Source organism: Salvelinus alpinus, chromosome 3, assembly GCF_045679555.1.
Source record: "Salvelinus alpinus chromosome 3, SLU_Salpinus.1, whole genome shotgun sequence".
NCBI lineage: Eukaryota > Metazoa > Chordata > Actinopteri > Salmoniformes > Salmonidae > Salvelinus > Salvelinus alpinus.
The window spans coordinates 5891975-5907289 of NC_092088.1; the positions used below are offsets into that span (position 1 = coordinate 5891975).

Consider the following 15315-nt stretch of genomic DNA (forward strand, 5'->3'; position numbering starts at 1 on the left):
TCCTAATTCCTAAAACACACTTGATAATATCCTATTCGATAATAATCTGAGGTTCTGTTTATTTATTCCCCTTTCCACTGACTGTATAATCTGGGTATTCAGCTTCACATTATGAACACATCGTCATTATAAATTGACAGATAAAAGAAAATTAAATTAAAATTAAAGAAAATTAAATATAGGAAGTACATTTTCTCTGACATGATACTTCATGTTTTTTATTTAAACATTTTTTATTTAAACATTTATATCACAAATTTTTTTCCCGTACAGCTGTATTCACACATTTCCTATTCTTGTTTTCTATTGGGCCGAATCCTATCTTGAGATGAGAGGCTCAGTCAAAGTTTCCGGCTCAAATCTCTGATCAATATCAATCGACGAATGATTTAAGCCAATCGTGACGATTTAGTTTGAGTGTGGGTCCCATCTCAAGTTAGCATCTAGTCAGAAACCAATCAACCAATCAGCGACAACGATCATGGACACCCAACATTTGGGACATAAAGCTACAGCTTAATAAATACTCTACAAAAATAACGCAGGTTTTTTTATACCGGAGATAATGGTCTGGAGGGAGGAGTCAATACGGAAGAGGGGAGATTGGTAAAGAAGAAGAAAAACAGCATGCTAAATAAACAAGCTTATAAGCATAACATGAGAAGCTGAATATTACAGCTACCAATATGGGCAGAATGCTAACCAATCGCTCTGTAGCTTCTGGACGTTACAAGACTCCTCTACACTCAGTTACAACTGTGATATACACAGCACAAATACACTCTCTGATTCTGATAGGTCAGGGATGTCTCTCTCTGTCTCTTCTGATAGGTCAGGGATGTCTCTCTCTGTCTCTCTCTCTTCTGATAGGTCAGGGATGTCTCTCTCTCTCTCTTCTGATAGGTCAGGGATGTCTCTCTCTCTCTCTTCTGATAGGTCAGGGATGTCTCTCTCTGTCTCTTCTGATAGGTCAGGGATGTCTCTCTCTCTCTTCTGATAGGTCAGGGATGTCTCTCTCTCTCTCTTCTGATAGGTCAGGGATGTCTCTCTCTGTCTCTCTCTCTTCTGATAGGTCAGGGATGTCTCTCTCTCTTCTGATAGGTCAGGGATGTCTCTCTCTCTCTCTTCTGATAGGTCAGGGATGTCTCTCTCTCTCTCTTCTGATAGGTCAGGGATGTCTCTCTCTCTCTTCTGATAGGTCAGGGATGTCTCTCTCTCTCTTCTGATAGGTCAGGGATGTCTCTCTCTGTCTCTCTCTTCTGATAGGTCAGGGATGTCTCTCTCTGTCTCTCTCTCTTCTGATAGGTCAGGGATGTCTCTCTCTCTCTCTTCTGATAGGTCAGGGATGTCTCTCTCTCTCTCTTCTGATAGGTCAGGGATGTCTCTCTCTCTCTTCTGATAGGTCATAGGTCAGGGATGTCTCTCTCTGTCTCTCTCTCTTCTGATAGGTCAGGGATGTCTCTCTCTCTCTTCTGATAGGTCAGGGATGTCTCTCTCTGTCTCTCTCTCTTCTGATAGGTCAGGGATGTCTCTCTCTCTCTTCTGATAGGTCAGGGATGTCTCTCTCTCTCTCTTCTGATAGGTCAGGGATGTCTCTCTCTCTCTCTCTCTCTCTCTCTCTTCTGATAGGTTAGGGATGTCTCTCTCTCTCTCTTCTGATAGGTCAGGGGGGTGTGACTCAAAACATGGAGATTCGGATCTGATCATTCCGCCAATTAAGAATCCCTGGGCTCTCCTTTTGGCCAATCCCTGGGCTCTCCTTTTGGCCAATCCCTGGGCTCTCCTTTTGGCCAATCCCTGGGCTCTCCTTTTGGCCAATCATAAACAAACTAAAAAACTTACAAACAAATCTAAAACATGAAAAGTAATTTTCCCTTTTTATGAAGCTACACCAAGCTATCCCTTTTAAACCAAACATTTATAGAATTATTATCAGAAAAAAATATTGTCAAAATCCATCATACAATTTTACTTTGAATATCATTTGATTTGAGGCATATGTCAAAAGAAATGAAGACCTAACATGACTTATAGACTGTGATTATGGTGAAGAACAGTTCCTTGTGTCCAAGTGAGAGATAAGTTGTCTCTTTATCACGTTGGCTGATCAACAGACAGTCCTGTTTATATGGGCACCTAGTTCCAAAGTCTAAAAACACTCACGGATGGTTTGAAGCACCAACTGAAGTACCAGATTCATAAACATTTCTCAAGATCGTTTTCCTTTATTTATTTATTTTTTCTTCACATGTTCATCTCTCCAGGTCTAAAACTCTCGAGCGTCCTCCACCTGTTTGAGGTAATCCTCGTCCAGCGGGTTGTCTGGACACTTCTGCCCGTTGTTAGGAGGCCTGACCTGGTTATAGCGACTCCAGTCCCCTTTACAGATGATCCAGGGCAGGATGTCTACCTTGTAGTGGAGGTCAGCAGAGAACTCATTGCTGATGAGGTTGAGCGTTCCTGCTCCTTTACCTCGGGTGACGAGCTTCATGTTGTCATTGTAGCAGCAGTGCTGTGCGGCCAGAGTAGTGGACTCGAGAGTTAACATAGAGCGGATGCAGTATCGGGCCGTGGGTTTGTAGATCTCTAGTTTCTCCTTGGGGCCGCTGGCGTCTTTCCAGCGGAAGTCCCGGCGCGTGGCGGGGTCGGGGACGTCGGCCGTGCTGTAGGCCACCTCGGTGGGGTAGGAGCAGGGGCAGCCGGGGAGGTCGTTGGAGACTTTGGTCATGTATTTCTTCAGGAACTCAGACTTACAGTTCATCCAGCGTTCACAGCTGTCTGTGTCTAGAAGAGATTAGAGACAGAGTTAGTTAGTCTGGATCTCTCCCTACAGCTGTCTGTGTCTAGAAGAGATTAGAGACAGAGTTAGTTAGTCTGGATCTCTCCCTACAGCTGTCTGTGTCTAGAAGAGACAGAGTTAGTTAGTCACCCCTGCACTCCCTCTCTTTCTCTCTTTATATCTCACCCCCCTTCTCTCTCTCTCTGTCTCTGTCTCTCTCTCTCTCTCTCTCTCTCTCTCTCTCTCTCTCTCTGTCTCTCTCTCTCTCTCTCTCTCTCTCTCTCTCTCTCTGTCTCTCTCTCTCTCTCTCTCTCTCTCTCTGTCTCTGTCTCTCTCTGTCTCTCTCTGTCTCTCTCTCTCTCTGTCTCTCTCTCTCTCTCTCTCTCTCTCTCTCTCTCTCTCTCTCTCTCTCTGTCTCTGTCTCTGTCTCTCTCTGTCTCTCTCTGTCTCTCTCTCTCTCTCTCTCTCTCTCTCTCTCTCTCTCTCTCTCTCTCTCTCTCTCTCTCTCTCTCTCTCTCTCTCTCTCTCTCTCTCTCTCTCTCTCTCTCTCTCTCTCTCTCTCTGTCTCTCTCTCTCTCTCTCTCTCTCTCTCTCTCTCTCTCTCTCTCTCTCTCTCTCTCTCTCTCTCTCTCTCTCTCTCTCTCTCTCTCTCTCTCTCTCTCTCTCTCTCTCTCTCTCATAGACAAGATGGGAATGGGAGGATGCAGAAGCCTAGCTATTTATTTGATGGGTTCTTTTCTCCTGGCTAACTGAGGATATTGGAACAGACAGAGAGAGCAGAACATTACAGAATGCTGTGATGTGCTTGGCTCTCTTCCTGTCCTGATGCACAATGAGAAAGAATGATGAGTGGGCCCAGGAAGGACTAGGCCATAGAAATATAATGACTAGAACTAACATATCCTCACAAATCAATGGGCTGCGCTGGAGGACTGGGCCATAGAAATATAATGACTAGAACTGACATATCCTCGCAAATCAATGGGCTGCGCTGGAGGACTGGGCCATAGAAATATATGGACTAGAACTGACATATCCTCACAAATCAATGGGCTGTCTGGGAGAACTGGGCCATAGAAATATAATGACAAGAACAGATATTCCCTCTCAAATCAATGGGCTGTCTGGGAGGACTGGGCCAGTGTTTGAGGTCAATTCAGAAAGTAACCCTGACCTGGACATTAATGCTGAATAGAATCGCTGTTGCGTTTGACAGTGGAGGAAACCTGATGTTTAGATACATGAGGGAAAAATGACTTAAAAAGACTACTGAGAGAAGAGTCTTACCGACACCAAAGAGCTCTGTAGCGTTGAACTCATCTGTTCCAGCCAGCAGACTGACCTCAGTGGCGGCTGTCCTGAACGCATCTTCAATACCTGTAGACAGACACACGGTCAGTTAATGATGCAACAGGAAGACAGATGTAAGGACAGTAAACACACCGTGTACTTCCTGCTTCCTGTTTCACACACTGTGTACTTCCTGCTTCCTGTGTCACTCTAACCTCTTATAATACTGAAGTGATGTTAAAAAAAATCTACAGGTATTTATCATTCCTTTAAAAATCGACAGGTATTTATCATTCCTTTAAAAATCGACAGGTATTTATCATTCCTTTAAAAATCGACAGGTATTTATCATTCCTTTAAAAATCGACAGGTATTTATCATTCCTTTAAAAATCGACAGGTATTTATCATTCCTTTAAAAATCGACAGGTATTTATCATTCCTTTAAAAATCGACAGGTATTTATCATTCCTTTAAAAATATACAGGTATTTATCATTCCTTTAAAAATCTACACGTATTTATCATTCCTTTAACTTGTTATGGCTGAAATATGTGCCCATTTTCAAACGGCCTCTTACTCAATTTCTGCTCGTACAATATGCATATTATTATTACTATTGGATAGAAAACAGTCTCTAGTTTCTAAAACCGTTTGAATTATTTCTCTAAGTGGAACAGAACTCTTTTTACAGCCCATTTCCTATCCGGAAGTGAGATTTCCAAAAGCGATGTCTCTCTTCAAGAGCTTGTCTATAAAAGGGCATGTCACTTAGGACTGTAGAAACACGTCATACGCCTTCCCCTGGGTGTCATGCGGAAGTGAGAGCAGAAATGACTTGATTATCTCGTCCTGGGATTGAACACAACCTCTTGGAGTGAGAGTTGCGCACTTTATTTTTTTTTCTGGGCGCGAAGTTGGACTTGGACTCGGCTCCTGGAAAACCCTCGTTAAAGGTGAATATGATCTCCGGCTTCGATTTTATTTGATACATGTCACAATATCATCCTAAAGTATGTTTTTTCAATATAGTTTAATTATATTATTGAAATTTATTCTGGACTTTAGACGTGATGCGACGCAAGAATTTTGTCAAGAAGGAGAGGTTAGCGCCGCACGGCCAGTGTGCTTGCTAATTCAAGAGGGAAATCGTTCGTTCTGGATCCAAATAAAGACGGTTCTGAACAAAGGACCCCTTGGAGAACATTCTGATGGAAGATCAACAAAGATAAGGACCCAATTTGGGATGCTTTTTCATATATCTGTCGAACTGTGCTATCGCTACCGTTTGACTAGAATCAATGCTGCTGTGTGCTAGCTATTGTAGTAAGCTAATATAACGATATATTGTGTTTTCGCTGTAAAACACTTCAAAAATCGGAAATATTGGCTGTATTCACAAGATCTTTGTCTTTCATTAGCTATCCACCATATATTCTTCTGAAATGTTTTATGATGTGTAATTAGTAGTTGACGTTGGTGTCTGTATTTTCTCTGGCTACTCCCGTGCGATTTCTGACTGTAGCTATGATGGTAGCAGTAATGTAAAACTGATTTATAGCTAAAATATGCAAATTTTTTGAACAAAACATAGATTTATTGTGTAACATGTTATAGGACTGTCATCTGAGGTAGTTTTTTCTAGGTTATTTAGGTTGGTTCTAGGTTAGTTAGGTTGGCTTGTGCATGCTACTTGCATCCTACTTGTGCTGTGAAAAATGTCTGTCCTCTTTTTTATTTGGTGGTGAGCTAACATAAATATATGTGGTGTTTTCTCTGTAAAACATTTAAAAAATCGGACATGTTGGCTGGATTCAAATGCTGTATTGGACTTGTTAATGTGTGAAAGTTAAATATTTAAAAAAAATAGATTTTGAATTTCGCACCCTGCACTTGAGCTGGATGTTTTCATAGGTGTACCGGTGTCGGGCTGCAGCCATAACAGGTTAAAGATCGACAGGTATTTATCATTCCTTTAAAAATCGACAGGTATTTATCATTCCTTTAAAAATCAACAGGTATTTATCATTCCTTTAAAAATCGACAGGTATTTATCATTCCTTTAAAAATCGACAGGTATTTATCATTCCTTTAAAAATCGACAGGTATTTATCATTCCTTTAAAAATCGACAGGTATTTATCATTCCTTTAAAAATCGACAGGTATTTATCACCGGTAAAAGAAATAAAAACCTGTAAATACAACAGTGACCATTTAAACATAATTTAAACATATGACCTGGATCCACTGACACAAATAAAGAAAAATAGGTTCAGACCACACAACCTGTCACACTCTCCTCACCTGGACAGGTCAGCAAGCTGCCTTAATCTGGGGGTTTAGACCACACAACCTGTCACACCCTCCTGACCTACCTGGGCAGGTCAGCAAGCTGCCTTAATCAGGGGTTCAGACCACAGAACCTGTCACACTCTCCTCACCTGGAAGGGTCAGGAAGCTGCCTTAATCAGGGGTTCAGACCACACAACCTGTCAGACTCTCCTCACCTGGACAGGTCAGCAAGCTGCCTTAATCTGGGGGTTTAGACCACACAACCTGTCACACTCTCCTCACCTGGAAGGGTCAGGAAGCTGCCTTAATCAGGGGTTCAGACCACACAACCTGTCACACTCTCCTCACCTGGACAGGTCAGGAAGCTGCCTTAATCAGGGGTTCAGACCACACAACCTGTCACACTCTCCTCACCTGGACAGGTCAGGAAGCTGCCTTAATCAGGGGTTCAGACCACACAACCTGTCACACTCTCCTCACCTGGACAGGTCAGGAAGCTGCCTTAATCAGGGGTTCAGACCACACAACCTGTCAGACTCTCCTCACCTGGACAGGTCAGGAAGCTGCCTTAATCTGGGGGTTTAGACCACACAACCTGTCACACTCTACTCACCTGGGCAGGATGGCATGTCACAGGTGCGTGACTCAGTGGCGGTGCAGGCGTAACCACATGACCTGGTCCTCTTCTGGTTCCCGTTCCTACAGGTCACACTGCACGGAGACCAGTTACTCCAGTCACCCTCTCCGTCTATATAGTCTGGAGGGGAGCGCGAGAGAGAGGGGAAGAGAGAGAGAGGGGGAAGAGAGAGAGAGGGGGGAAGAGAGAGAGGAGCGAGAGAGAGAGGGGGGGGGGAGAGAGAGAGGAGCGCGAGAGAGAGGGGGGGGAAGAGTGAGAGAGATCAACAACAACAATAAGTGTCGACTTTACAGTGGAATGAAACGAGCCGTTTCCCAACAATGCAATTAAAACGTATGAAAATGAACAAATAGATAAAAAGAAAAGAAAATAGTACCACAATAAATAACAATAAAGAGGCTATATAGAAGTAGTACCGGTACCGAGTCAGTGTCCTGGGGTACCAGGTAGTACCGAGTCAGTGTCCTGGGGTACCATGTAGTAGTAATTTGTAAGTCGCTCTGGATAAGAGCGTCTGCTAAATGACTTAAATGTAATGTAAATGTAGTGAGTCAGTGTCCTGGGGTACCAGGTAGTAGTGAGTCAGTGTCCTGGGGTACCAGGTAGTAATGAGTCAGTGTCCTGGGGTACCAGGTAGCAATGAGTCAGTGTCCTGGGGTACGAGGTAGTAGTGAGTCAGTGTCCTGGGGTACGAGGTAGTAGTGAGTCAGTGTCCTGGGGTACCAGGTAGTAATGAGTCAGTGTACTGGGGTACCAGGTAGTAATGAGTCAGTGTCCTGGGGTACGAGGTAGTAATGAGTCAGTGTACTGGGGTACGAGGTAGTAGTGAGTCAGTGTCCTGGGGTACGAGGTAGTAATGAGTCAGTGTACTGGGGTACCAGGTAGTAATGAGTCAGTGTCCTGGGGTACCAGGTAGTAATGAGTCAGTGTCCTGGGGTACCAGGTATTAATGAGTCAGTGTCCTGGGGTACGAGGTAGTAGTGAGTCAGTGTCCTGGGGTACGAGGTAGTAATGAGTCAGTGTACTGGGGTACGAGGTAGTAATGAGTCAGTGTACTGGGGTACCAGGTAGTAATGAGTCAGTGTCCTGGGGTACCAGGTAGTAATGAGTCAGTGTCCTGGGGTACCAGGTATTAATGAGTCAGTGTCCTGGGGTATGAGGTAGTAGTGAGTCAGTGTCCTGGGGTACGAGGTAGTTGGGGTGATTGATTGAGGTAATATGTACAAGTAGTTTTTTTTAAAGAGAGAGACTGTCAGCATAAGGCAAAATTGAGATTTTGTGTCTGAAAATTCACTGTTCAGCCAATGCTTTTCAATAGGTCTGTGAATGTATAATGGACAACAGAGATGATGGAGGGGGTGGGGTCATGGAGGGGGGGTGGGGGTCATGGGGGGGTGGGGGTCATGGAGGGGGTGGGGTCATGGAGGGGGGCCAAGGAGGGGGGTTGGGGGTCATGGATGGGATGTGGGAGGTCATGATGGCGTGTGGGGGCTCATGGAGGGAGTGTCGGGGGTCATGGAGGGAGTGTGAGGTGTCATGGATGGTGTGTGGGAGGGGTCATGGATGGGGTGTGGGAGGGGTTATGGATGGGGTGTGGGAGGGGTCATGGATGGGGTGTGGGAGGGGTCATGGATGGGTTGTGGGAGGGGTCATGGATGGGGTGTGGGATGGGTCATGGATGGGGTGTGGGAGGGGTCATGGATGGGGTGTGGGAGGGGTCATGGATGGGTTGTGGGAGGGGTCATGGATGGGGTGTGGGATGGGTCATGGATGGGGTGTGGGAGGGGTCATGGATGGGGTGTGGGAGGGGTCATGGATGGGGTGTGGGAGGGGTCATGGATGGGGTGTGTGTCATGACTTCCGCCGAGGTCGGTCCCTCTCCTTGTTTGGGTGGCGTTCGGCGGTCGACGTCACCGGTCTTCTAGCCATCGCCGATCCACTTTTCATTTTCCATTTGTTTTGTCTTGTCTTCCTGCACACCTGGTTTACATCTCCTACTAATTAACATGTGTATTTAGCCCTCCATGTCTGTGTGGGGTATTGTTTATTGTCAAGGTTGGCACGCTTCCAGCTGGTTTGCGCCGGGTTTTGTTTTATACCCGTGCTTTGTGGCAGCCGATACTTTGTACTTGGGTTTTGTACTTTGTGCTGCCTCACTTGCTGTTTGGGCATTTGTGTTTGTGACGCGGTTGCGTTCTGTGTTGTGATTGCCTCAGTAAAGGTCTTTGTCCGCTCATCTCCGCTCTCCTGCGCCTGACTTCCATGCACCAGCTACACCCGCCATTTGACAGGGTGGGAGTCATGTTGGGGGCGGGGTTCATGGAGGGGGGTGTGGGGGTCATGGATAATGGATAGGGTGTGGGGGTCATGATGGGGGGGTGGGGGTCAAGGATGTGGTGTGGAGGTCATGTTGGGGGGCGGGGGTCATGGATGGGGTGTGGGGTATTAGAGGGGGGGGGATAATAGTTCCCCTTGACTTTGACTCTCAGACAAGCGTACACACTCACACACACACACAGGGCAGAGAGTGTTTTCAGTGTTTACAAAACACACCATTAAGCTTTTGGCAAAAAAAACTAACATTTTCCAGGAAAGCTCTACTCCTAACCAGGGAGGTTAACACACTGTAATAATTTAAAATGAGGGTGTAAAACATCGAATCAAATAGTTTTGTTTTAGCATAAGACACATTGAAATGAATCTGGGCTGGGGCTGCTTCAGTCTAGTGTTCTTCTGGAGGTGGATGCTGAAATGGCAAGAAATCCTCGTTATTTCCAATTATCATTAAAGGGATCGGCTTAATAATCATACATGGAAACATTTCCTCTGCCCGGGCTGTAGAGTTTTCTTACATGTGAACTGCAAATATGATTTCCACATGTGAATTTTTTTTTACGTGAAAGTGCATAATAGATTCTCAACGTGAAAGTTTTTAACATGAAACCGCACATTTCAATTCACATGTGAGGTGAAAACATGTTATTTTCCACACATGTGAAAAGGTGCTGTTAACATGTGGACTCCAAATGTAAATACATTACAGGTGAAATTTAAGCTAAACATGTGAAAACAGTTATTTCACGTGTTTTTGTTGTTGTAAGGGCAGCTGTGAGATCACAGACTATCTTCTGTTTCTGTAGTGATACATCTTGATGTACAGGACACCCCATGGACAGGACACTAGTCTATCTCCTCAGTACACCCCATGGACAGGACACTAGTCTATCTCCTGTTTCTGTAGTGATACATCTTGATGTACAGGACACCCCATGGACAGGACACTAGTCTATCTCCTGTTTCTGTAGTGAGACAGCTTGATGTACAGTACACCCCCTGGACAGGACACTAGTCTATCTCCTGTTTCTGTAGTGAGACAGCTTGATGTACAGGACACCCCATGGACAGGACACTAGTCTATCTCCTGTTTCTGTAGTGAGACAGCTTGATGTACAGTACACCCCATGGACAGGACACTAGTCTATCTCCTGTTTCTGTAGTGAGACAGCTTGATGTACAGGGCACCCCCTGGACAGGACACTAGTCTATCTCCTGTTTCTGTAGAGAGACAGCTTAATGTACAGTACACCCCCTGGACAGGACACTAGTCTATCTCCTGTTTCTGTAGAGAGACAGCTTGATGTACAGGACACCCCCTGGACAGGACACTAGTCTATCTCCTGTTTCTGTAGTGAGACAGCTTGATGTACAGGACACCCCCTGGACAGGACACTAGTCTATCTCCTGTTTCTGTAGTGAGACAGCTTGATGTACAGGGCACCCCCTGGACAGGACACTAGTCTATCTCCTGTTTCTGTAGAGAGACAGCTTGATGTACAGTACACCCCCTGGACAGGACACTAGTCTATCTCCTGTTTCTGTAGTGAGACAGCTTGATGTACAGGACACCCCCTGGACAGGACACTAGTCTATCTCCTGTTTCTGTAGTGAGACAGCTTGATGTACAGGGCACCCCCTGGACAGGACACTAGTCTATCTCCTGTTTCTGTAGAGAGACAGCTTGATGTACAGGACACCCCCTGGACAGGACACTAGTCTATCTCCTGTTTCTGTAGAGAGACAGCTTGATGTACCAGTACACCCCATGGACAGGACACTAGTCTATCTCCTGTTTCTGTAGAGAGACAGCTTGATGTACAGGACACCCCCTGGACAGGACACTAGTCTATCTCCTGTTTCTGTAGAAAGACAGCTTGATGTACCAGTACACCCCATGGACAGGACACTGGTATATCTCCTGTTTCTATAGTGAGACAGCTTGATGTACAGGACACTAGTCTATCTCCTGTTTCTGTATTGAGACAGCTTGATGTACCAGGACACCCCCTGGACAGGACACTAGTCTATCTCCTGTTTCTGTAGTGAGACAGCTTGATGTACAGTACACCCCCTGGACAGGACACTAGTCTATCTCCTGTTTCTGTATTGAGACAGCTTGATGTACCAGGACACCCCCTGGACAGGACACTAGTCTATCTCCTGTTTCTGTAGTGAGACAGCTTGATGTACAGTACACCCCCTGGACAGGACACTAGTCTATCTCCTGTTTCTGTATTGAGACAGCTTGATGTACCAGGACACCCCCTGGACAGGACACTAGTCTATCTCCTGTTTCTGTAGTGAGACAGCTTGATGTACAGTACACCCCCTGGACAGGACACTAGTCTATCTCCTGTTTCTGTATTGAGACAGCTTGATGTACCAGGACACCCCCTGGACAGGACACTAGTCTATCTCCTGTTTCTGTAGTGAGACAGCTTGATGTACAGTACACCCCCTGGACAGGACACTAGTCTATCTCCTGTTTCTGTATTGAGACAGCTTGATGTACCAGGACACCCCCTGGACAGGACACTAGTGATTAAACTTTGGATTTCAGTTTGAACATGAATGTAACAGATGGATAAATTATATTTCTTGTCTCTCCATAACACCCACATTCCTGTGTAACTGTTGTTATGTTTGAGTCGGTGGACAGGCTGAGACACGGCGAAGATGTACGGCTTCACGAGGAGGGCGAATTCTACAGCAGATTTATCTCCCTAGCGGGCCTTGTTGTGAGAATGTTATGAGTGTTTGTGTGGCTGCGCTAACAGCAATGGTCTGTTGCTAAACACTAGGGAACAAGGTGTCATCTGGGACACAGCCCTGGTGTCGACCCGGTTCCTGTCAGGGGACGTTGATGTTCCAGGGGCGTTTAAACTGTGCGTACGCACACACACACACACACACACACACACACACACACACACACACACACACACACACACACACAACCACACACAACCACACAGCTCAGCTCCACAGACAAATCCAGCTCATGGAACTAAAGAATGTTAACAGCTTCAATCACAACCCAGTCTGGCCTGAGAGGACTGGAAGCAGTGCAGTGGAGTTATTATGGTGTCAGCTGTCAGCTAACTACACTGGAGTTATTATGGTGTCAGCTATCTGCTAACTACACTGTAGTTATTGTGGTGTCAGCTATCTGCCAATTACACTGTAGTTATTATGGTGCCAGCTATCTGCTAACTACACTGTAGTTATTATGGTGTCAGCTGTCAGCTAACTACACTGTAGTTATTATGGTGTCAGCTAACTACACTGTAGTTATTGTGGTGTCAGCTATCTGCCAATTACACTGTAGTTATTATGGTGCCAGCTATCTGCTAACTACACTGTAGTTATTATGGTGTCAGCTATCTGCTAACAACACTGTAGTTATTATGGTGTCAGCTAACTACACTGTAGTTATTATGGTGCCAGCTATCTGCTAACTACACTGTAGTTATTATGGTGCCAGCTCTCAGCTAACTACACTGTAGTTATTATGGTATCTGCTAACTACACTGTAGTTATTATGGTGTCAGCTATCTGCTAACTACACTGTAGTTATTATGGTGTCAGCTATCTGCTAACTACACTGTAGTTATTATGTTGCCAGATATATGCTAACTACACTGTAGTTATTATGGTGTCAGCTATCTGCTAACTACACTGTAGTTATTATGGTGCCAGCTAACTACACTGTAGTTATTATGGTGCCAGCTATCTGCTAACTACACTGTAGTTATTATGGTGCCAGCTATCTGCTAACTACACTGTAGTTATTATGGTGTCAGCTATCTGCTAACTACACTGTAGTTATTATGGTGCCAGCTTCCTGCTAACTACACTGTAGTTATTATGGTGTCAGCTATCAGCTAACTACACTGTAGTTATTATGGTGCCAGCTATCTGCTAACTACACTGTAGTTATTATGGTGTCAGCTAACTACACTGTAGTTATTATGGTGCCAGCTCTCTGCTAACTACACTGTAGTTATTATGGTGTCAGCTGTCTGCTAACTACACTGTAGTTATTATGGTGTCAGCTATCTGCTAACTACACTGTAGTTATTATGGTGCCAGCTATCTGCTAACTACACTGTAGTTATTATGGTGTCAGCTAACTACACTGTAGTTATTATGGTGTCAGCTATCTGCTAACTACACTGTAGTTATTATGGTGTCAGCTATTTGCTAACTACACTGTAGTTATTATGGTGTCAGCTATCTGCTAACTACACTGTAGTTATTATGGTGTCAGCTATCTGCTAACTACACTGTAGTTATTATGGTGTCAGCTATCTGCTAACTACACTGTAGTTATTATGGTGCCAGCTATCTGCTAACTACACTGTAGTTATTATGGTGTCAGCTATCTGCTAACTACACTGTAGTTATTATGGTGCCAGCTATCTGCTAACTACACTGTAGTTATTATGGTGTCAGCTATCTGCTAACTACACTGTAGTTATTATGGTGTCAGCTGTCTGCTAACTACACTGTAGTTATTATGGTGCCAGCTATCTGCTAACTACACTGTAGTTATTATGGTGCCAGCTAACTGCTAACTACATACTGTCTATTTAGCTAGGTCCCATCAGAACCAGACCTCCAGACTGTCTATTTAGCTAGGTCCCATCAGAACCAGACCTCCAGACTGTCTATGTAGCTAGGTCCCATCAGAACCAGACCTCCAGACTGTCTATTTAGCTAGGTCCCATCACAACCAGACCTCTAGACTGTCTATTTAGCTAGGTCCCATCAGAACCAGATCTCCAGACTGTCTATTTAGCTAGGTCCCATCAGAACCAGACCCCCAGACTGTCTATTTAGCTAGGTCCCATCAGAACCAGACCTCTAGACTGTCTATATAGCTAGGTCCCGTCAGAACCAGACCTCCAGACTGTCTATTTAGCTAGGTCCCATCAGAACCAGACCTCCAGACTGTCTATTTAGCTAGGTCCCATCAGAACCAGTCCTCCAGACTGTCTATTTAGCTAGGTCCCATCAGAACCAGTCCTCCAGACTGTCTATTTAGCTAGGTCCCATCAGAACCAGTCCTCTAGATGGTCTATTTAGCTAGGTCCCATCAGAACCAGTCCTCCAGACTGTCTATTTAGCTAGTTCCCATCAGAACCAGTACTCTAGACTGTCTATTTAGCTAGGTCCCATCAGAACCAGTCCTCCAGACTGTCTATTTAGCTAGGTCCCATCAGAACCAGACGTCTAGACTGTCTATTTAGCTAGGTCCCATCAGAACCAGTCCTCCAGACTGTCTATTTAGCTAGGTCCCATCAGAACCAGACCTCCAGACTGTCTATTTAGCTAGGTCCCATCAGAACCAGATCTCCAGACTGTCTATTTAGCTAGGTCCCATCAGAACCAGACCTCTAGACTGTCTATTTAGCTAGGTCCCATCAGACCTCTAGACTGTCTATTTAGCTAGGTCCCATCAGAACCAGACCTCCAGACTGTCTATTTAGCTAGGTACCATTAGAACCAGACCTCTAGACTGTCTATTTAGCTAGGTCCCATCAGAACCAGTCCTCCAGACTGTCTATTTAGCTAGGTCCCATCAGAACCAGATCTCCAGACTGTCTATTTAGCTAGGTCCCATCAGAACCAGACCTCTAGACTGTCTATTTAGCTAGGTCCCATCAGGCTACATATTCTCAATGAGTGACTCTCATCACACTGTCAAACACACTCGCACGCTTGGAACATACACGCACACACACACATATACACATCCCTTCACAAACAAACAAACAAACACACACACACACACACACACACACACACACACACACACACACACACACACACACACACACACACACACACACACACACACACACACATCCCTTCACAAACAAACACACAAACAAACACACACACACGTCCTCTCTCCCTTCTTCAGTCAGTCCCCCCCACCCCCCCAACACACACACACACACACACACACACACAC

At 45.1% G+C, this 15315-nt stretch overlaps 1 protein-coding gene across 1 annotated transcript in view; it reads right to left on the minus strand.

Moving 5' to 3' along the window:
* Positions 1–186: 186 nt before the first annotated feature.
* The window catches only part of ism1 (isthmin 1), a 59071-nt gene continuing 43942 nt past the window's right edge, over positions 187–15315 (minus strand). Inside the window, exons 5-7 of the mRNA XM_071391329.1 lie at positions 6975–7118; positions 4067–4156; positions 187–2784 (exon numbers count right to left, since the gene is read on the minus strand). Coding sequence (XP_071247430.1) covers positions 2267–2784; positions 4067–4156; positions 6975–7118 — 752 coding nt within the window. The 3' untranslated portion in view covers positions 187–2266. The remainder of the gene's footprint in view (positions 2785–4066; positions 4157–6974; positions 7119–15315) is intronic.